Source organism: Cervus canadensis, chromosome 33, assembly GCF_019320065.1.
Source record: "Cervus canadensis isolate Bull #8, Minnesota chromosome 33, ASM1932006v1, whole genome shotgun sequence".
NCBI classification, from domain to species: Eukaryota; Metazoa; Chordata; class Mammalia; order Artiodactyla; family Cervidae; genus Cervus; species Cervus canadensis.
In genome coordinates this window covers 31,142,977-31,164,231 of record NC_057418.1, presented here as the reverse complement: position 1 = coordinate 31,164,231, position 21,255 = coordinate 31,142,977, and the positions used below count along the sequence as shown (strand labels likewise).

Sequence of the window (21,255 nt, the reverse complement as noted above, 5' to 3'; positions counted from 1 at the left end):
TTGAAGAATTTTCCACAGTTTTTTGTGATCCACACAAAAGCTTTGGTGTAGTCAATGAAGCAAAAGAAGATGTTTTTCTGGAATTCTCCTGCTTTTTCTATGATCCAAAGGATGTTCGCAATTTGATGTCTGATTCCTCTGTCTTTTCTAAATCCAGCTTGAACATCTGGAAGTTCTTGGTTCACATACTGTTGAAGCCTGGTTTGGAGAATTTTGAGCATTACTTTACTAGCGTGTGAAATGAGTGCAATTGTGCAGTAGTTTGAGCATTCTTTGGCATTGCCTTTCTTTGAGACTGGAATGAAAACTGACACTTTCCAGTTCTGTGGCCACTGCTGGGTTTTCCAAATTTGCTGGCATATTGAATGCAGCACTTTCAGAGCATCATCTTTTAGGATTTGAAATAGTTCACTGGAATTCCATCACCTCCACTAGCTTTGTTTGTAGTGATGTTTCCTAAGGCCCACTTGACTTTGCACTCCAGGATGTCTGGCTCTAGGTGAGTGATCACACCATCGTGATTATCTGCATTGTGAAGATCTTTTTTGTATACTTCTTCTGTGTATTTTGCCATCTACTGTTACCTCATGTTAAGAACCTTTACCCATAGTTCTTCGGGCACTCTCTCTATCAGATCTAATCCCCTGAATCTATTTTTCACTTCTACTGTATAATTGTAAGGAATTTGATTTAGGTCATAACTGAATGGTCTAGTATTTTTCCCTGCTTTCCTCAATTTAAGTCTGAATTTGGCAATAGGGAGTTCATGATCTGAGCCAGAGTCAGCTCCTGGTCTTGTTTTTGCTGACTGTATAGAGCTTCTCCATCTTTGGCTGCAAAAAATATAATCAACCTGATTTCAGTGGACCATCTGGTGATGTCCATTCATAGAGTCATCTCTTGTGTTGCTGGAAGAGTACATTTGCTAGGAGCAGTGCATTCTCTTGGCAGAACTCTGTTAGCCTTTGCCCTGCTTCATTTTATACTCCAAGGCCAAATTTGCCTGTTACTCCAGGTATCTCTTGACTTCCTACTTTTTCATTCCAGTCCCCTATGATGAAAAGGACATTTTTTTTTTTTTTTGGTGTTAATTCTAAAAGATCTTGTAGGTCATCATAAAACCATTCAACTTCAGCTTCTTCTGCATTAGTGGTTGGGGCATAGACTTAAATTACCATGATATTGAATGGCTTGCCTTGGAAACGAACAGAGATCATCCTGTCATTTTTGAGACTACATCCAACTACTGCATTTTGGGCTCTCTTGTTGACTATGAGGGCTACTCCATTTCTTCTAAGGGAGTACTTCTTGCCCACAGTAGTAGATATAATGGTCATCTGAGTTAAATTCACCCATTCCAGTCTGTTTTGGTCCGTTGATTCCTAAAATGTTGGTGTTCACTCTTGCTATCTCCTGTTTGACCACTTCCAAGTTGCCTTGATTCATGGACCTAACATTCCAGGTTCCTATGCAATACTGCTCTTTACAGCATCAGACTTTACTTCCATCACCAGTCACATCCACACTGGGCATTGTTTTTGCTTTGGTTCCATCTCTTCAATCTTTCTGGAGTTATTTCTCCACTGATCTCCAATAGCATATTGGGCACCCACTGACCTGGGGAGTTAATCTTTCAGTGTCCTATCTTTTTGCCTTTTCATACTGTTCATGGGGTTCTCAAGGCAAGAATACTGAAGTGGTTTGCCGTTCTCTTCTCCAGGGGACCACGTTTTGTCAGAACTCTCCACAATGACCTGTCTGTCTTGGGTGGCCCTCCAAGGCATGGCTCATCGTTTCATTGAGTTAGACAAGGCTGTGATCCGTCTGATTAGATCTATTATTATTACACTGTGATATATAATGAAATAATTAAACAGCTCACCATAATGCAGAATCAGTGGCAACCCTGAGGTTTCCTGAGTTTTCCTGAGCTCAGGTGGTAAATACAGATGAAGCTTCGCTCACTCACCCTCTACTCACCTCCTGCTGGACAGCCTGGTTCCTAACAGGCCATGGACTGGTACCGGTTCGTGGTCCAGGGTTTGGGGACCGCTGGCATAGCGCAGTCCCCATCTGTCTCTGGGTTGGTGGCCTTTTCCGTGTAGGCTAATGACAGCCAGGGCAGCATCAGCTCCATCACACCGGTGCTCTCGGCCATGGTGAGGGGGGAGCCCAGGACAGTGTTCTCAGAGTGCTCTCGGGTGGGCTCGCCTGCCTCCTCTATCCCTGCAGGTCTTCCTCTCAGGGCTGGGTCCCTCTCCACTTTTCCTTCATCCAGCTCTCACCAGCCTCTCAGCAAGCAGCAGCGGTCCTGGTGCCCCCTCCAGTGTTCCGCATCCTCCTGGTTCACAGGCATCTTCTCAGGGCATTTTGTCTGAGTCCCTGCACCGAGCTGACTGTGCCTGAGGAGAGGCCTGGTTGTCCTTCAGTTCAGTTCAGTCACTCAGTCGTGTCTGACTCTTTGCAACCCCATGAACCGCAGCACGCCAGGCCTCCCTGTCCATCACTAACTCCTGGAGCTTGCTCAAACTCATGTCCATTGAGTCGGTGATGCCATCCCACCATCTCATCCTCTGTTGTCCCCTTCTCCTCCTGTCCTCAATCTTTCCCAGGATCAGGGTCTTTTCCAATGAGTTGACTCTTGAATCAGGTGGCCAAAGGATTGGAGTTTCAGCTTCAACGTCAGTCCTTCTAATGAATATTCAGGGATGATTTCCTTTCGGATGGACTGGGCTGTCCTTGCTCACCCTCTATTTAGCATGTGCTCCTAGGGGGTCAGTCCCCTTCATACCATGTAGTTTCTGCTCTCAGAATGCCAAAAAGCTGGGGTTTCTCTGACTGGAAAATGGGTCATCACAGTTCCTATTGCATTTTTCCATCAGAACTTTTGAAATTGTGTTTATACTTTGACCAAATTATCTTTTTTCTACCATTTATAAAGACACTATGTATAAAACCTACTCTATAGTAATTATTTGAATTCAAATGCACTTATATTCCTAAGTTAGTGTTTCTCAAACTGAATTCTGTATCCTATTTTAAAATTAAAAAAATTTTTTAAAATTTCTTTTTATTTACTTATTTGGCTGCACCAGGTCTTAGTAGAGGCACGCAAGATCTTTGATCTTCATTGTGGCATTTGAACTCTTGGTTGCAGTGTGTGGGCCCTAGCTTCCTGACCAGGGATGGAGCTCTGGCTCCTGCATTGGGAGCATGGAATCTTACCCTCTGGACCATCAAGGAAGTCCCCTGAATTCTGTATTCTTACTCATTTTTTTTTTCTTTTAAAAGACACCTATGGTGGTACTCATCAGAAGTACTATTTGTCAAATATGTGGGGTTCCCCTCCTCCTTCCCCAGCCCATTACAGGAGTGGGATAGGATTGCAGTGATTGGCCTGCGTGATTGATCCCTCTCCTTGAATCTGCCAAGGACTTGTAAGCATTTACTTGCTGAAGAAGGACCCTCAAGAACTTCCCCTTTTCTGCACTGGTCCAGGAGTGGCTGCTAGGACAGCCTGGATTAAAGAGAGAGAACCTTATGACAAGCTCACAACCCCGTATTCCTCAATGAAGGGTAGCCCCTGCTCACCACAACTAGAGAAAGCCCACGTATAGGAACAAAGACACAGCATACCCAAAAATGCATAAATAAATAATACAAAAACTAAATGATGCCTCTGCTTATTAACTGGTACTCAGAAAACTGGCTCAGTGTTGAGACCAATAAAGATAGATCCCTACTTCACAGAGGCAGTGGGGCAGATGAACAAGTCTGAATGTGGCAGTTAGAGCCGTAAGCGAATAGGAGAATGTCTGTGGCCTTTGGGTGCAGACGGTTTCTTAAACAAACCCAGGAAACAATCAATAAGCAAAAATATGCTGATCTGACCGTGTCAAAACATTTAAGGATTTAAGAATTTTTGCTCAATGGAAAAAAGAAAAAACAGGCAAAGTTAATGGGTAGCTAAAACAGTGAAGCAAAGATACTTGCAATGTCTAAAACCAACAACAGGGTAAAATTGAGAATAAAAAGGTGATCCTATAAATTGAAGGGGACAATCCAATCCATTAAGTCTAAAAACCCCAGAAAACTCAATATACATGGGCCAGGATACGGCGAGGCCATCCACAGAGGAGAAACACAAATAGCAAAGCACGAAGTGAGCTGAGCCTCACTCGTAACCAGAGATGTGCAACCTAAAACACTCCGGAGGCTGGCCAAAGTGAGAAAATAGGAGTACCAGATGTGTGTGGGGGACACTCAGTGGGTACACACAGAAAGCAAGCTGGCATTACTGACTCCTGGGCAAACGTCCAGACAAAACTGTAATTCAAAAAGATACACGTACCCCCCATCGTAACTGCAGCACCATTCACAACAGCCGAGATCATGGAAACAATCTAAATGTTCCTTGACAGAGGAAAGGATAAAATATATGTGGTACATATATAGTGGAATACTACTCAGCCATACAACAGTTCGAAAAAAATGCCATTTTCAGCAACACGGATGGACTTAAGAGACTGTGATACTGAGTGAAATAAGTCAGAAAGAGAAAGACAAATATATCATCACTTACATGCAGGATCTTAAAAAAGTGATACGCATGAACTTATTTACAAACAGAAACAGATCCACAGATTTAGAGACCTAACCTGTGGTTGCCAGAGGGGGAAGGGGAGATATTTTCACTGCGATAGATAATAATCGACTTGAACTTTAGAGGCTGGTTGTTTTTAGACAGCCCAGTGTACCATATAGTTTACAGAACTGTGGGACGAAATACTTCATGAACTGGAGACCATGTTTCACTCAGTTGTCATCAAAGTCTGTTCCCCACTAATTTTAGATCAGCCTGTATAAACACAGCGTGTTCACGGTTATGAATCATAGAGTGGATACTTGAATTGTTTTTAGCGAAATTTGTCCATGCCAGGCTTCAAAGGGAAGAATTTAAGCCTGGACATTCCACTAGTGATCAACACATGCAGCAAATACTTAATCTCTATTGTATTTGGTGGCATAGAAATAATCATGTTGAGCATTCATCCAATAAAACTTTTTCAGTGTCAAGATCTAAACTGTTAGTGGTGTGTGGGCTCTGATACATAAACAGGAAAGAAAACAAGGATTTGCCTTTGAGAGATGGTACAACAACTGTTCACCAACCAAGTTGTTCAATCCTTGCAACTGCACAAGTGGAACTTGTACTTAATGTCAGTGAAAGAGCAGAATACAGAAAAGTGGGCCTATTATATTGAATCAAAAAGTCAATGAATCTTGGAAGTTTTGTTTTTTTTATAAAGAATACTGTTTATCAAGTTTATGTGGAGCGAGGGCTTTCCTGAGAACTGCATACAACTTGAACTCCGAGAGCTCAGGAAACGATTGTTCAACAGATGGAAACTAATGTTATTTGTGCTTCTTGATCAGTGACTCTCATCCTAACTGAGTATGAGAACTTCTGGTTAATGTCAAAGAATTTAGCGATAGGAAAGTGAAAAAGTGTTAGCTGCTCAGTCATGTCTGACTCTTTGAGACCCCATTGACTATAGCCTGCCAGACTCCTCTGTCCATGGAATTCTCTAGGCAAGAATACTGGAGTAGGTTGCCATTTCCTTCTCAAGGGGATCTTCCTGACCCAGGGATCAAACCTGTGTCTCTTGTATTGCTAGAAGATTATTTACCATCTGAGCCACCAGGGAAGCAACTGTGGTTTTACTTCTGTTCACTGAGAATTCAACATAACACAGATTTACTATGAATTTAATAATGCCTTTCAGTTCATTAGTCAGTATCCATCACACAGCTTCTGTTTTCATCTGAGAAAATAGTACGTATTTATCCAAAATGTACTCTTAATATAAGTTAAGTAAGCAGGGAGCCTTGATATATTCCTTTCCCAATTTGGAACCAGTCCATTGTTCCATGTCTGCTTCTAACTGTTGCTTCCTGACCTGCATACAGATTTCTCAGGAGGCAGGTAAGAGGGCCTGGTATTCCCATTTCTTGAAGAATTTCCCACAGCTTGTTGTGATCCACACAGTCAAGGGCACTTTAGCATAGTCAATGAAGCAGAAGTAGCTGTTTTGTAACTTATATGCAGAGTACATCATGTGAAACGTTGGATTGGGTAAAGCACAAGCTGGAATCAAGATTGCTGGGAGAAATATCAATAACCTCAGATATGCTGATGATACCACCCTTATGGTGGAAAGCAAAGAGGAACTAAAGAGCTTCTTGATGAAAGTGAAAAAGGAGAGTGAAAAAACTGCCTTAAAAGTCAACATTCAAAAAACTAAGATCATGGCATCTGGTCCCATCACTTCATGGCAAATAGATGGGGAAACAATGGAAACAGTGAGAGACTTTATTTTCTTGGGCTCCAAAGTCACTGCAGATGGTAACTGCAGCCATGAAATTAAAAGATACTTGCTCCTTGGAAGGAAAGTTATGACAAACCTAGACAGCATATTAAAAAGCAGACACATTACTTTACCTACAAAATTCCAACTAGTCAAAGCTATGATTTTTCCAATAGTCATGAATGGATGTGAGAGTTGGACCATAAAGAAAGCTGAGCACCGAAGAATTGATGCTTTCCATTTGTAGTGTTGGAGGAGACTCTTGAGAGTCCTTTGGACAGCAAGGAGATGACACCAGTTAATCCTAAAGGAAATCCACCCTGAATATTCACTGGAAGGACTGATGCTGAAGCTGAAGTTCCAGTACTTTGGTCACTTGATGTGAAGAACTGAATCATTGGAAAAGACCCTGATGCTGGGAAGGATTGAAGGCAGGAGGAGAAGGGGAAGACAGAGGATGGGATGGTTGGATGGCATCACTGACTGAACGAACATGAATTTGAGCAAGCTCCAGGAGTTGGTGATGGACAGGGAGCCTGGTGTGGGGCAGTCCATGGGGCTGCAAAGAGTCGGGCATGACTGAACGACTGAACTGAACTGAACTGATCCAAAATGTATTCATTCCTTCTACAGACAAGACTTGGTTGTAAAGGGTTTTTAGACTTTGGCAGTAACTTGATGGCCCCTAAGGATCAGTGGTCCACTGGGCAGACTGCCACAGAATTCTTCCATTAGCTCTGGGCTGAGATAACATCTGCTGGGAGGCAGGAATGTGTGAGCAAGACTTCTCTCTAGTCACCCTCCATGCTCAATCCTTTGTTGTGGCTGTTTAGCTGTTAAGTCCTGTCCAACTCTTTGCAACCCCATGAACTGCAGCATGCCAGGCTTCTCTGACCTTCACCATCTCCTGGAGCTTGCTCAAACTCATGTCCCTTGAGTCAGTGATGCCATCCAACCATCTCATCCTCTGTCTTCCCCTTCTCTTGCTCTCAGTCTTTCCTAGCATCAGAGTCTTTTCCAATGAGTCAGCTCTTTGCATCAGGTGGCCAAAGTATTGGAGCTTCAGTTTCAGTGTCAGTCCTTCCAATGAATATTCAGGGTTGATTTCCTTTAGGATGGACTGGTTGGATCTCCTTGCAGTCCAAGGGACTCTCAAGAGTCTTCTACAGCACAATTCAAAAGCATCAGTTCTTTGGCAGTTAGCTTTCTTTATGGTCCAACTCTCACATCCATACATGACTACTGAAAAAATCATAGCTTTGACTAGACAGGCCTTTGTCGGCAAAGTGACAACTCTGCTCTTTCATACACTGTCTAGAGTCATCATCGCTTTTCTTCCAAGTAGCAAATATATTCCTAGGGATGGTAACAAAGATCTGCTCTTCTAGCATAAAAGTGTCCTTGGTTCAGGCCATTTCCACCAATATTCCCTAAGTTCTTTTCCTGGGAAGGATATAAGGACTTCTTCACTCTTTAAAACTTCCTTTATTCAGCCACCTTAAGAAACATACAGCCACTATTTGGAGAAGGAAGGCTTGATCTCAATCAGGTCCCCCTTTGGTACATGAAATTATACTTCCTTCCTTCCAACAGCACCGGATTCAAAGAAAAATGAAGACAGCAGAGATTCATATTATTTGTTCTAAACCAAGAAATACAGCCATCTCCAGATTTCCTGGGCTTTGTCCCTTTTGATAGCAACCCACTCCAGTACTCTTGCCTGAAAAATTCCATGGACTGAGAAGCCTGGTAGGCTACAATCCATGGGGTCGCAAAGAGTCGGACACAACTGAGCGAATTCACTTCACTTCACTTCACCCACATGAAGAAGCATTGCTATGCCAACACAATCTGGATGTTCTGCATCCAGCCACCTGTTTTTGTTGATGTTGTTGTTGTTCAGTCACTAAGTTGTGTCCAACTCTTTGTGACCCCAAGGACTGCAGCATGCCAAGCTCCTCTGTCCTCCACTATCTTTCAGAGTTTGCTTAAACTCATGTTCCTTGAGTCCATGATGCTATCCAACCATCTCAGTCTTTTGCCTTCAGTCTTTCCCAGCATCAGGGTCTTTTCCACTGAGTTGGCTCTTCCCATCAGGTGGCCAAAGTAGATGGATATTAATTTTTGTTTTCTCCAGGGAAGGGAAGATTTAGCCATTAAAAACCTAGCACCTGATACCTTTTATACCATCTACCTGAAGGGGACCTCTAGGGGTTGAAACAAACGGATCCTAGTGTGTTTTCTCCCTTAGGATTTAGCACAATATTCTCATGGTTATCTATATCAAAGAAGCATGTCTGTGTACACCAATAATCTGTGTGCACCAAAAATCAACTGAGCCCTGGAGAATTTAAACGATTTCACTCAGACTGCATCGTTCTTCTTAGGATTAGTTCTGGAAGAAAGGCAGTCTTCCTGGTGGGTTGAAGAACTAGAGGGTTGTCATGGTAACAGCAGCTCTGGATTAAGAGTAACACCCAGAAATTCCTGCCGGGGAGTGGGCGTGCAAGGTTCTGGAAGCTGTGCCCATCACAGCCTCCACAGCAAGGAACACTTTCACAAAGAGCTAGGATTTTCTCAATTATTCCCAGTAGGGAAGCACAGTAATTTGGATCGCAGAGACTGATTTTGCAAAAAACATAGGGGTGGGCCAAATGGCACAGGAACAAAACACTTGAGAAAGTTGCCATCTTCCTCTCTCACACACGGACAGAATGTGAAGATTTCAAAGATGGGTATTAGAGGACCATCCTCCTGGCCAGTGTTCAAAAAAGCAGGAACAGATGCACACTCGCTCTCTATTCGATCAGAGAGAGAAAGACCCAGAATGAAAGTAATTGAATTAGGCATTTTCACAATTCTCACAAAAAAGACCAAGCAATATGAACAGAATAAAAGAAGCCTGTGTGGCTTATTCATTTTGTTTTGTATTTTAATTAATTTTGTTTGTGATGCCACCAGGGCCCGGACTAGATCAGGAAAAGGCAAATGCTTCTCTGGGTTACCACGGGGGTGCTGGGGATGGAAGACGAGGACTATCGTTTCCAAGGGCAAGGATCAGCTTTTGAGACGGAAAAAAGGAGGGGTCCCTGGTTCCCAGATTATATAACTAATGAATGAGGAGCTGACGTGACTCTGTCACGACTATGTAAAGCTTGGAACTCTCCCTCTACTGTTGTAATCTGCATCATTTTGATTGGAGAGTTTGCTGGAATTTCAGCTTTAGGGAGAGTGGACCAGGTGAACAGAAGTGCTTTGGTTCCATGTCTGGATCTAGAACATTCCTCCAGGTGGAGAGGCCAGTGGCTGGAGGGGGACACCTGGGTCTCTGGCACGGCTGGCCCGTGTGGGACCCAGCTGGAACAGGTGCTCAGCCACAGCCGTCTCTAGAAAGAGCAGGGGGCCAGTGATCAGGAGGGCTAGCGTCTGACCTCCAGACAACGGATGGATGAGGAAAGACACAAGCAGTGAGCCTACTTTCAAAAGAAGGTAAACAGGGGCCAGGGCCTCAGTGGAACAAGCTACAGTTCAAGTCCAGATGAGGACCTAGAGTAGAAACCGGGGACTCAGTAAGTTGTAGACATGAAATAGGTACAGCGTTCTGCATGTGTGTGTGTGTGTGTGTGTATTTTTTGAAGGAATATCACTTCATATCAGACCTTCAAATCAAGGCTTGAAAAGTTAGTTTTTTAAAAGGGAACTAGGGATTGAGGAAGAAAGAGAAAGCCTAGTAAGCACCTGGAGGAAGGCGGGGTGCCTGCAGCTTGTATCTGACACCGGGAAATCCTAGGTCCCATTCTCTAGACAGGCCAGGCATCCCGTGTCTTCTCGCAGGCGTCAGGGTCCATGGTGGTCTGGGAGAGATGGTGAAGCTAGAAACTGAAAACCTTTGGCATCCACCCCTGGGGACAGCTGGGAAGGTGAAGACCAGCCTAGTGACAGGGTGACCAACTCACCCCGTTTGCTTGAGATTGTCTCTGAGTTTAGCTTTGAAACCAGTTTTCTACAGATCTTCTGGTCCTGGACACTCAAGGGCAATTGAGCACCCTAGTGGTCACCATCTGAGCCCATTAGTTGTCCTGGCTTCTGCAGATCTCATTACTCGTTAGAAAGACGTCCTCAGACACTGGGACTGACTGATATCACTGTATGTACATATGTAATGATATATATATATTTGTATTTGTATCTGGGTATCTTCCTAGGTGGTACAGCGGTGAAGAATCTGCCTGCTAATGCAGGAGATGCAAGAGATGTGGGATTGATCCCTGAATTGAGAAGATCCCACAGAGAAGGAAATGGCAACCCACTCTAGTATTCTTGCCTGGGAAATCCCATGGACAGAGGAGCCTGGTGGGCTACAGTCCACGGGGTTGCACAGAGTTGGACATGATTGAACAACTGAGCTCACACACATGTATTTATATTTATGTGACGCTGATGCTGAGTGCTTCTCTCTCACAGTTCTGATGGACATTATACTTCTCAAGCCTTCAGAGCAAGAAGCATACTGCCTGGTTATTTCATGAGGGCCTCTGGTGGGTGAGTGTCAGGGAGGGGAGAGAAGGCCTGTCTCCTAGGGTTCCTCACACAAAACACTGCTCTCCAGGAAGGTGCCCTGAAAATCTGCCTGGCCCGCTCCAGGGTGGAAATCTCATTCATCAAAGGATATGTGACTTGGATTCCTTGTTCAATTAAAGCCATGTGATGCTCTGAAACATTCTCTCTAGAGATCTATACCAATTAATGAGAGTCCTCAGACCTGGAAGATTTTTAGATCCAGTTTCCTTTAGTGGAAGAAATTTACTGTTTCATCACCCAACTTGGGAAAGGAACTCGTTCTGGACTCAACAGTCCTTCAGTGCTGCCTTTATGGCTTTTAAAGAACTGCCACAAACATTTTCGCCATGTTATGCAATATCTTCTTACTTTCAAAACATTAAAGACATGGGAATGAATTAGAACAATCCATTAAAATATACGCCATTTATAGAACTCAGGATATTTTCAAAGATATGTTTAAGTAGGGGCATGGTTAAATTAATTCTCAGCATCAAAGGTGCATTTTATCTTTGTGTTTCAACATTTTTTATGCATTCAAGAATATTCTAAATTAAAGCTAACATGGTGATATCATATTACAGTAATCTTTTCTTTTCTTTCTTATTTTTTAAACTATGGAAGTATAACACATTTACAGGAGACTTAGAAAATACAGAACAAGGTTACAGAACAAAGTTACCTATAGTTCCACTATATATGGCTACAGTAATCATTTTAATGTGTCATGTTAAGGATGACAGCTTTGCTGGTAGAATGGAATCATTTATTCTGTATGAAGTCAAAGAGCTCACATGAGCTTCATGACAGCTGGAATCATGGTGTGGTTCCTCTTTTGGAAAAACCAAAATTACGTTTATAAAAACCCCCTTTTGAAAGGAAATGTCAGAAACAGACATTCCCAAAGCTGGAAAGTCCCTCTCTGCCGCAATATTGACGCTTCTGTAATGGTTCATTAAAATGTAGGCAATATGGCAGCTATTAAGAGTTGGAAGTCTCTCTGGTAACCAAGGTAATTGAAAAATTAGCCTGACCCTTTCTAATGAGGTTTTAATAAATTCTGTGTTGGAAATATATCAGAGTGGGATTGTTTACACCAATGATGGTCCCTTTGCGGTCAGAAAGCTCAAGTGTCAGTTTTTAATGTTACCCAAACATGTCACCATGGGAACTGCCCATGAGAGTGTTTCTGCATGGATGAGCATCAGTGTAACATCTGATACTTACATCTCAACAAGCTGTGATTAGCTATGAGCAATGAACTATATAAGTACATCATAAAAATAAGGACATTACAATCAAGCCTTACAGCTTTTTGAGTCAATAGGGGCATGACAATATTGCCAGCAAATGCGGGCACATTCAGTTCTGTGGTATTAGCTCTTTGTTAACTAGAGTTGTAACCTACTATTTTCCATGAGCATAGCCCACTAAGAAACAAGAGGAGGAGGAGGGGGGGAAGAGAGGGATCTTTAGGAAAAGGATTTTTTTTTAAATCCTTAAAAAAATAAAATGAAACGAAAACTGCTGCCAGAGTTACTACTGATGTCGTTGTATAATCCAGGTCAGTAGGTGTCATGGCTATTTCATCAGGGTATCCGTTGACTATTGATAGATGATGCTGTCCAACAGGCGTCGTGGTATAAGACAGTAGGCATTCATTGAGCTCATCCATCTGTGGGCTGCCTGGGAGACTGCTGATCCCGGTTTCAGGAGACTTTGCTAGAGCAGCTTTCCTCCCAATGTCCCTTAGTCTTCTGCATGCTCAGAAGGAGAGCCTGGAATGTTCTTCTCACAGTGATGGCTGAAGCCCAGAGACAAAGCCCAAGCACGCAAGCATGCTTCCTGACTCTACCGCATCACATCTGGTCACCTAGCATTGACCAAAGCAACCTGAATGACCAAGCACCAAAATCGAAGGGCAGGCTGTACACCCTACCCATCTGAGACCAAAGCAGGTTACATTGCTGTGTCCACCATCAGTGGAGCCAGGAAGTACTTTCATTCACCGGAAATGAGGGGGAAGATGTTACTATGTCAAACAGCAATCTAATCGACTACGATCCAGTGTTATCTTGATAGCCAAAAATGTGTTGGGTCACCAAACTCCACTCTCGCAGTTGAGCCAGTACTGTTATGATCAGCTACATTAGTTAGCTTTGATGGCAGAAACAAACACCCTCAAATTTCTGTAGCATACTGAGACACATTTAGCCGACAACAGTTTTTACTGAGGAAACAATGATCTCTTGGCCACATTCCATATCTCGGCCCTAGGTCAGCTGTTTCACCTTATAGCTCTTCTCATTCTGGACCCACGCTGAAGGAACAGCTCCAGTTTGGGATGTGCTGGTCTTGCAGCAGATGGAAAGGCAAGAGAGAGGTCAGAAACTCACGATGCCTTTATAGGTTCTGCTATGAACTGGTCCCCTACCACTTCTGCTTTTCAAGCCTAAAATAGACCAGGTTCCAGGGATGGAACAGGCTAGGGTTGGGAGGTAGCTGAGGCTCTTGTGAGGCTAGGAAGGTACAGCTGCTAGCTTTGCATCCCAGAAGAGTCTTTCTAATTCATTCTAGCTTCACTGCAACCTTGAATGTCCACCCCTAGGATGAGGTGGGAATTGGACAGGTCTTGGAGGATAAGGTCACTTACACGGTAATAACTCCTTCCAAAAGTCAGGATTTACCGAAGAAGAGAGGTTCTGTGAAAAGTGGGCATGGGTGCTTTGATGGTATTCTATCCAGGGATACCAGCTAAAGCAATGAAATGTTTTTGAAGGTGTGAAGTGATTATGTGAACATAAGGTTTCAAGGTGACCCTAACATTGACATGGGTGACAATCATCTGAGTCACCACAATGTGAGTAACTGACAGCCTTCTCTCTCACTCAGAAAATATAATGGGATCCTGCTTTGATGCTGGTGTTGGAGTTCAAATCAAATGTCTGCACTATTATCCAGTATTTTTGAGTAATGAAAGAGACATTTTGTGTATTATCCTGCTTTGTTGAAACATTAAGATCTCTGAAATTAAAAAAAAAAAACCATGATGGTTTGGCCTATAATTTGACTGAATTCAGCTATAGTAATGTATTTTAAACTGAAATGTAAAATTCTTTTCCTTTTTAAAGATAATACTTTGCCTTTTGGCTTATGTTGTAAAAATTTTTAAAGGTTGGAGATGGACAGGATCAGTTTGAAGACATTTGTTTAAAAAATTGAAGCACCCTTTGATCAGCAGGTGATTACAAGCACAAGATTGGAGATTACAAGACAAGCTTGGAAAATCTCATGATGCTAACGAGCAAGGAAGCATTCAGAAACTACTGAAAGTGTGGCAGACAGAATCAGGAACCAAGGAAGATGAGCCTTATTCATCCAAAGACAGGGGCGATTTGAGCACCAATAAGGATAATAACAAAAACAAAAGACTGAAACAGACATAGTATGTATAAATCCAGGAATCATAAGCAGGCTTAGAAAAACCCCATAATCCACAATGCATTGATTACTCTTTGAGAATGTAGGCAACCAATTCAGCAATGTGAAAAGAACAAGGGACTTCCCTGGTGGTCCAGTGGTTAAGAATCTCCCTTCCAAGGAGGTGGACTTGGGTTCAGTCTCTGGTCTGGAAACTAAGATCTCAACCCTAGCATTCTCCACCCCCAAAGTTGCTAGAAAAGCAAAAGTGAACCTACAGATTAAAAGACCAAAGAGGCTTATCAACCAGAATGATCAGTAACTAGGATCCTAAGCCTACAATGGTAGCCAGGATGCTGGAGTAAATTCTCCAGAGAAACTGAAGTTTAATTCAAAATTGACTTTTAAATGGAAATCATCTAACTGCAAAAACTAGAGTTCCAGTGTCTTGGAAGTCATCAAACCTACAGTTCATGATCTTTCACAATTAAAACCATGTAGCATGTTTAAGTATCTCCCTGCTGAAATGATTGCTATCCTGCTCATGAACTCAAAGCGAGTCAGTGGGCATTGGGCTGGACACCCATAGGATGTGGAACAGCAGCTGTTCTTGTGAACCATCTTCGGGCCTCTCAGAAAGACTCATGATAACACGTGACGTGACTGGTTAATGCGGCATCCCTTCATAAGCCGTTGGGACATGATATTTTTCTATACTCTTAAAACCTTGACTTAGATCTTATACTCTGGGATGTCATGTGCAATACCTTCAAGGTACTCATTGCATGAATAGAAAAAATACTCATTTGGCCGCTAAAACTGAGTACAAAGTATCATACATTTGATCCAGCTGTGGAGCCTGACAGCTCGCTTGACCACTACAAATTGAGAGGCAGGAGGATGGCTTTTCCCCTAAAAGCACAGCTCAAATGTGCTCAAACAACGACAAGGATTGACTAGTCTTCATAGTCAACAGACATGTTTCCTCTTTACCATGTATTTTACGATCTGTAAACCTCAAGGTGAGTGTCTCAGGTGTCTCAGAGGTAGAGAACCCACCTGCCAATGCAGGAGACACAGGGTGGATCCATGGGTCAGGAAGATCCCCTGGAGAGGGAAATGGCAACCACTCCAGTACTATTGCTTGGAAAATCCCACAGACAGAGGAGCCTGGCGGGTTACAGTTCATAAGGCCTCAAAGAGTCTGACACAGCTGAGCAGCTAAACAGCAAACCTCAAGGTATTGGGTTGGCCAAGAAGTTCATTGCGGTTGGTCTGAAAGGTGAACTTTTTGGCCAACCCAATTCATCATGAATCTGCTTCCAACAGTGACAACTGGTCCGCTGAAATCTTTGTAAATCACAGAGCCCGCTTAACGTAAGAGTGAAAGGAGGCAGAAATCCAAATGCACCTGACCAGGCTCTAGGGAGCTACGAAGCTAGGGAGTTGACAATAAAACCCACAAAACCCACTTTTATCAGAACTTTTCTAACTAAACAAACTGAATGCTACAAAAGAAAACAATATGAATAATAGTAATATTGAAAATTCTTCTTAAATATTCTCTTATAGTAATCCTTCTGTTATGGTGCATTCACTTAGTTTTTGCAGCTAAAGCAAAATTCTATCTTTTTTTTAGATGCTACTCTCTAATTATTCAGGCATTGCTTCAAATATATGTGTGTGTATATATATATATATATATCAACAGCATATTGAGAATCTTCCAAGAATGAGCTTTTAATCCATCACCCCTCTTTTCTCTCAGTGCAGTGATACAGAGGCATCCAAAACACCTTTGCTGGAGGAAGGAATGATGGAAGGATGGAACGAAAGATGGGAGGGAGGGCAGACTGTCTAGCATGTGTAAGTCTAAAGGTTGAAACAGGACATCTTTGTCCAAGCTCTGCTTGACATAGATAATATTTGCAAGACTAAATTTAAAAACAAAACTTTAGACTAAAATTGAATGTTAAGAAAAGATTTATAGTTTGTGTGAGTAAGGTGAATGAATGGTTAATTACTATGAGGTCTAGTAATTTGGTACAACTAATAAAATATGGACTAAATGACCAATTCACTTCAGCTATAATGCTATTACTACTCTGCAATTACTTCTATGATTCTTCCCAAGGTTTTTTTTTTAAAGTTAAACTGTCAATGATTAGTCAGATGTTTGATAATATGTGTGTGAGAAATTGAAATTCACACACTTTAACAATACTTGTTACCAGTAATATGTAAAATTACCTCTGAGTAATTTGGTGAGAGGTATTTCCCATTGCATTTGGCAATGCTCCTCAGAATTTTTAAGGCTTTATCTCCTTTCTTCCGAGTAATCAGCCAGCGGGGAGATTCAGGAACAACCCTAATGAGAAGAAGTCTTTTTTGAGTTATGCTTGTGAATTTCAAAAGTTTATGACTTGAGTTTCATTCAAAATGGATCTTACAATTAGATGCACGTATAGAAGATTCTGAGAGCTTAGAATTAGTTCTCTGAAATGTAGATTACCTTTGCAAGCTTATACTGAAAGGGAAAAAATGCTCGCTTGACAACTGAATCATTGCTCATGACAAAATAAATCAATATTACATTGCTCTTGCAAGAAGGCTATATTAGAATACACATCCTCAATTACATAGAAGAAAAGAACTGGGATTTAATGAGCATTTAGGAAAAGGTTAGGAACCTAATTTATATAAACTGATTTGCTCATATATTAAAATTAAATTAGAGGAATAATTAAAATATGTTCACTCTAACAAGAATCAAATGCCTACACCCATAATTTTCTGATAATTTAATTTTCTGAGGTTCTTAACATTTTCTTGTTCCCCTGAGAATTCCTGAGTAACATTAATTTGCTTAGTAAAATATACAGAGAAGCAATCTTGTTCACTGCATTTAAATTGCATGTTGAAATACTGGGAGGTACAGTCTGTTGCCTTGTGGTTTTCATAAAAATGTTACAAAATAATAAAACATAATTAATACTCTATTTTAAATGTGTTCTGGAATTTTATAATTTAATAATAAGAATTAGTCAAAAATCAATCAATAAATAACCTCTGAAAATTCTCTAGAAATTCTCAAAGCCCATAGCCATTCTGGAGATGTTAGACATCTCCGTAATCGCCTTCATGTCCATGTTTGTTTAGAAGCGTACATTCTACGTGTCGGTTGAGTAAGAATAAACATGATAATGACCAAAATCAAATTACCAGTAGTAAAGGAGGAAGAGAAAGTTGGGTAGTGTGATGGCTAGCTGGATTCCTTGCCAATTGGGGATAAAGTAGGCAATTCCAGGAAGAATTATGATTCCAAGGGTGAAGAACATTTGAATCACTATTCCCACAATCCTTCTTTGCTTTGAACCTACTATTTCAGTCACTGAGGGAAAACAAACACAGAGGTTAGAGAAGCTCAGTATCAGCTCTAAACAAACACAGAAACACAGACATCACACCTGTTACGTCCATCCACCAGCATCACTAGGACACTGTAAGTTCACTGTGCTCCCAAGCCCTCTGGTCAAACCTGGTGCATGCTCAGTCACTCAGCTGTGTCTGGCTCTTTTGCACCCTCATGGACAGTAGCCCACCAGGCTCCTCTGTGCATGGGATTTCCCAGGCAAGAATACTGAAGTGGGTTGCTATATCCTTCCCCAGGGGATCTTCCCGACCCAGGGATCGAATCCGCCTCTCCTGCAGCGCCTGCTTTGCACCGCGTGGAATCTATTGGTTTCTATCTGCCCCTAATTCCATTCCGATCATCCTGGGGTATGCTCCCTCACTGCTGTCCTAAGAACACAGCCAGGAAAACTCACCGAGACTGACGTCTCCTTAAAAACACTTCATAGAAGTTACCCCACCTACACCAGCCATCAACCATTAGGGCCCCCAGCTCTCTGCTTCCCCATCACTAAAAAGATTTGAAAGATCCCCAAAGTGGGCACCCCAAAGAGGGATCGTCTGGCAGTAACAGGAGAGAGTGGAAGCACACAGGTCTGGAGTGATAATCCAAGAAGAGGCTTCACGTTTCCCTGGTCACAAATCCACCGTGACTCTGAGAAGGTGCCCATCCCAGACACAACTGGAAAGAGAACATCCAGGACCTTCTCCAGGAACAGGAGCAAGGAGCGAAGAGAAGTTTTTCTTCGCTTTCCAATCAGAAGCCCATCTTTCTGGGTATAGAAGATAGCAAAGGTTTACAAGTGAAGCCCCCGTGTTCAGGTCATATCTCCTGCATGGTAAAAAGTGCTCCACTTGTGTGGAAGGAATAGAATCGAAGGAATAATATTTGAGAGCACAGCAATGTTAGCTCACACGGTGTCCTAGAAATACATGGAAAATGCTTTAAAAATGTTTCAAGGAACTACTGAAATTTTTATAAAAATTCATCTCTGAGAAAGCAAAGCAAAGGCTTCCCTGGTTGTCCAGTGGTTAAGAATCTGCCTGCCAACGCAGGGAACACCGGTTCAATCCCTGGTCTGGAAAGGTCCCCCATGCCATGGAGCAACTAAGTCCGTGGGCCACAACTTCTGAGCCTGCGCTCTGCCACCCACGAGCTGTAACTGCCGAGTCCATGTGCTGCAACCACTGAAGCCCAAGCTCCCCGGAGCCCATGCTCTGCAACAAAAGAAGCCGCCGTGAACAGAAGCTGTGCACCGCAACTCCGAGCGGCCCGTGCATAGCCACGCAGACCCAGTGCAACCAAAGATACATGAAAAAAAGAAAAAAGAAGGCAAAGCAAGAAAGCATGTGACTGCAGTATGGCTAGAAAGTGCTAGAAAATGGTTTGCCCCAGTTTTTTGTGATGTTCCCTATTTGGTTTTCAAATATATACATAATATATACCAAACACAGTGGTGGGAATTTTAACTTCTAAAGACTCAGCGGCTTGTCCCTCACCCTCCTATGTTGTAGGAGTAACCTCTGCAGAAGGAGTGAAGCGTCACCAGACTTGCCGGAGGAAGGCTGAGCAGTGGCACTTCTCATCCCCAAACCCTGGTTCTCAAACAGACAAGGAGACGAAGCCAGGTCTTACCGATCACGTAGCAGGTCATCCATGTCCCCTTTCCAAACACGCCTTGTAGGAAGCGGAAGATCACAAACACGGGGAAATTGGGGGCAAACGCCACCACGACGCCAGTGACGCCAACACCGAAACACGATAGCAAGTAAATGACTATTCGGCCGTACCTTTTTGGGAATCAGAGAGGAAGAGATTACCTTAAACGTTTTTTCCAACACCATGAGAAGACTATCCTTGTAAGTGTTGTTAAAAGAACTTCAAGTGCAGAACTTTTGTCCCCTAGAAGTTCCTGATCATCACGTCAAGGGTTACGGAAAGTGCTACGTCTTGTTTTATAGCAAAACCAGGGCAAATAAAAACATATGCCTCTGAAATGACATTATGAAGTTTAAAGCACAGAAGGCATCCTTTGGGACTGCAGTTTCCAAGGAGATAAGCTTCCCCATCTCTCCAGGTGCTCATCCACAGCGTTTTCTTGCATACGACCTCCCTGGTGGCAGCTTGGACACTTCCTAGCATTTCCCCGGGTGGAGTCAGAAGGAGAGAGGCACAGAAAGTAGCCGAAATGGTCATGACAGCCAAAAGGCCTGGCCTTCAATCTTGGCTCAACCATATACCAGGCATGCAACTGCAGGTGAATTTCCGTAGCAATTTCCATCAAGTTAACACAGTTTCTTGCTTCACAGTAGAGACAGAAGTGGTCTCGGTTTACCTGGGGTTTTAAATTCACTCTCTGCCTTTCCTACTGTCCTCCCACAGATATGTTGCTGTTTAGTTGCTAAATTGTGTCTGACTCTTTTGTGACCCTGCAGACAGTAGCCCGCCAGGCTCCTCTGTCCATGGGATTTCCCAGGCAAGAATACTCAGGTCAGAAATACTTCCCAGGGACAAGGAAGACAGAGTCCTGCGTGTTGAGCATCCAGGTATCCGCCATTAGTGTATGCATTGGCTTTTCATTTAAGCCGCACCATTTTCAAACCTTGGATTAGAAATGCCCTGGATATATAATAGTATTTCCATTAATATAAGAGGAACCTATGATGGGCCAGGAATTTGGATGTGTGCTTGCTCAGTCACTAAGTCATGTCTGACTCTTTGAAACTCCATGGACTGTAGCCCGCCAAGCTCCTCTGTCCAGGGGATTTCCCAGGCAAGAATACTGGATCCTCCAGTGGATCTTCTTGAACAGGGATCAAACCTGCCTCTCTTGCATTGGCAGGCAGATTCTTTATCACTGAGCTACCTGGGAAGCCACTTGCAGATAGGTGACCTACTCCATTGTTTCCTGTCCTTTCCTTCAAGAATATGAGACTGAAGCAGTTGAAAGACGGTCAGCCCTTAGGTGGGGCCAAGCAACACGCACGACTCTGCCTTCCTCCCCAGAGCACCAGGTCACGTCTGAGGTCAGGTGCCCAGCCCCTCCTGGAATGCAAGTAGGAAAAGCCCACCTGCTCCCAGTAGCTGATTTACTGTAGTTTGAAGACACCTTTACTGACTGTCAAAGAGAAACGCGCAGAAGCAAAACCTAATATTTAAATTAGAGAGAGAAACAGCAAAATGAAAGGAATACACATTGAAATCCCGTAACGCAAACCCAAATGGCAGCCAACCAAGAGAGAGAATGATGTGGGGGACGGGAGAGGATTAAGGAAGCAAAGAGGAATCAAAAAGGCTGGAAGTAGAAAGTAGGAAAGACACATAAAAGAGGGGGAAACAGCACCAGGCCCAGAGGAGGGCTGGGGGAGTGCTCGAGATAAAGAAGAAGAGGAAGGGGCAGAAACCAAAGGTTCCACCCATTTTGAAGTCCTGGTCTGGTCAAACAACGACCATCAACTGCCTACAGGATTTGGGGTGTTTTGTTGGAATTCGCTA

The 21,255-nt window shown here is 42.9% G+C and overlaps 1 protein-coding gene across 3 annotated transcripts in view; it reads right to left on the bottom strand.

Annotated features, from left to right (window-relative positions):
• The window catches only part of SLC22A3 (solute carrier family 22 member 3), a 93,920-nt gene that overhangs the window by 36,420 nt on the left and 36,245 nt on the right, over window positions 1-21,255 (bottom strand). For 2 of the 3 annotated variants that reach the window (XR_006267229.1, XM_043457208.1), the window contains exons 3-5: window positions 19,396-19,550; window positions 17,571-17,739; window positions 16,599-16,716 (exon numbers count right to left, since the gene is read on the bottom strand). Coding sequence is in view for 2 of the 3 variants with exons in the window: in XM_043457208.1 (XP_043313143.1) it covers window positions 16,599-16,716; window positions 17,571-17,739; window positions 19,396-19,550 (442 nt within the window). In the remaining variant the exon portion in view is untranslated. The remainder of the gene's footprint in view (window positions 1-16,598; window positions 16,717-17,570; window positions 17,740-19,395; window positions 19,551-21,255) is intronic. The other variant, XM_043457209.1, reaches the window with a different exon arrangement.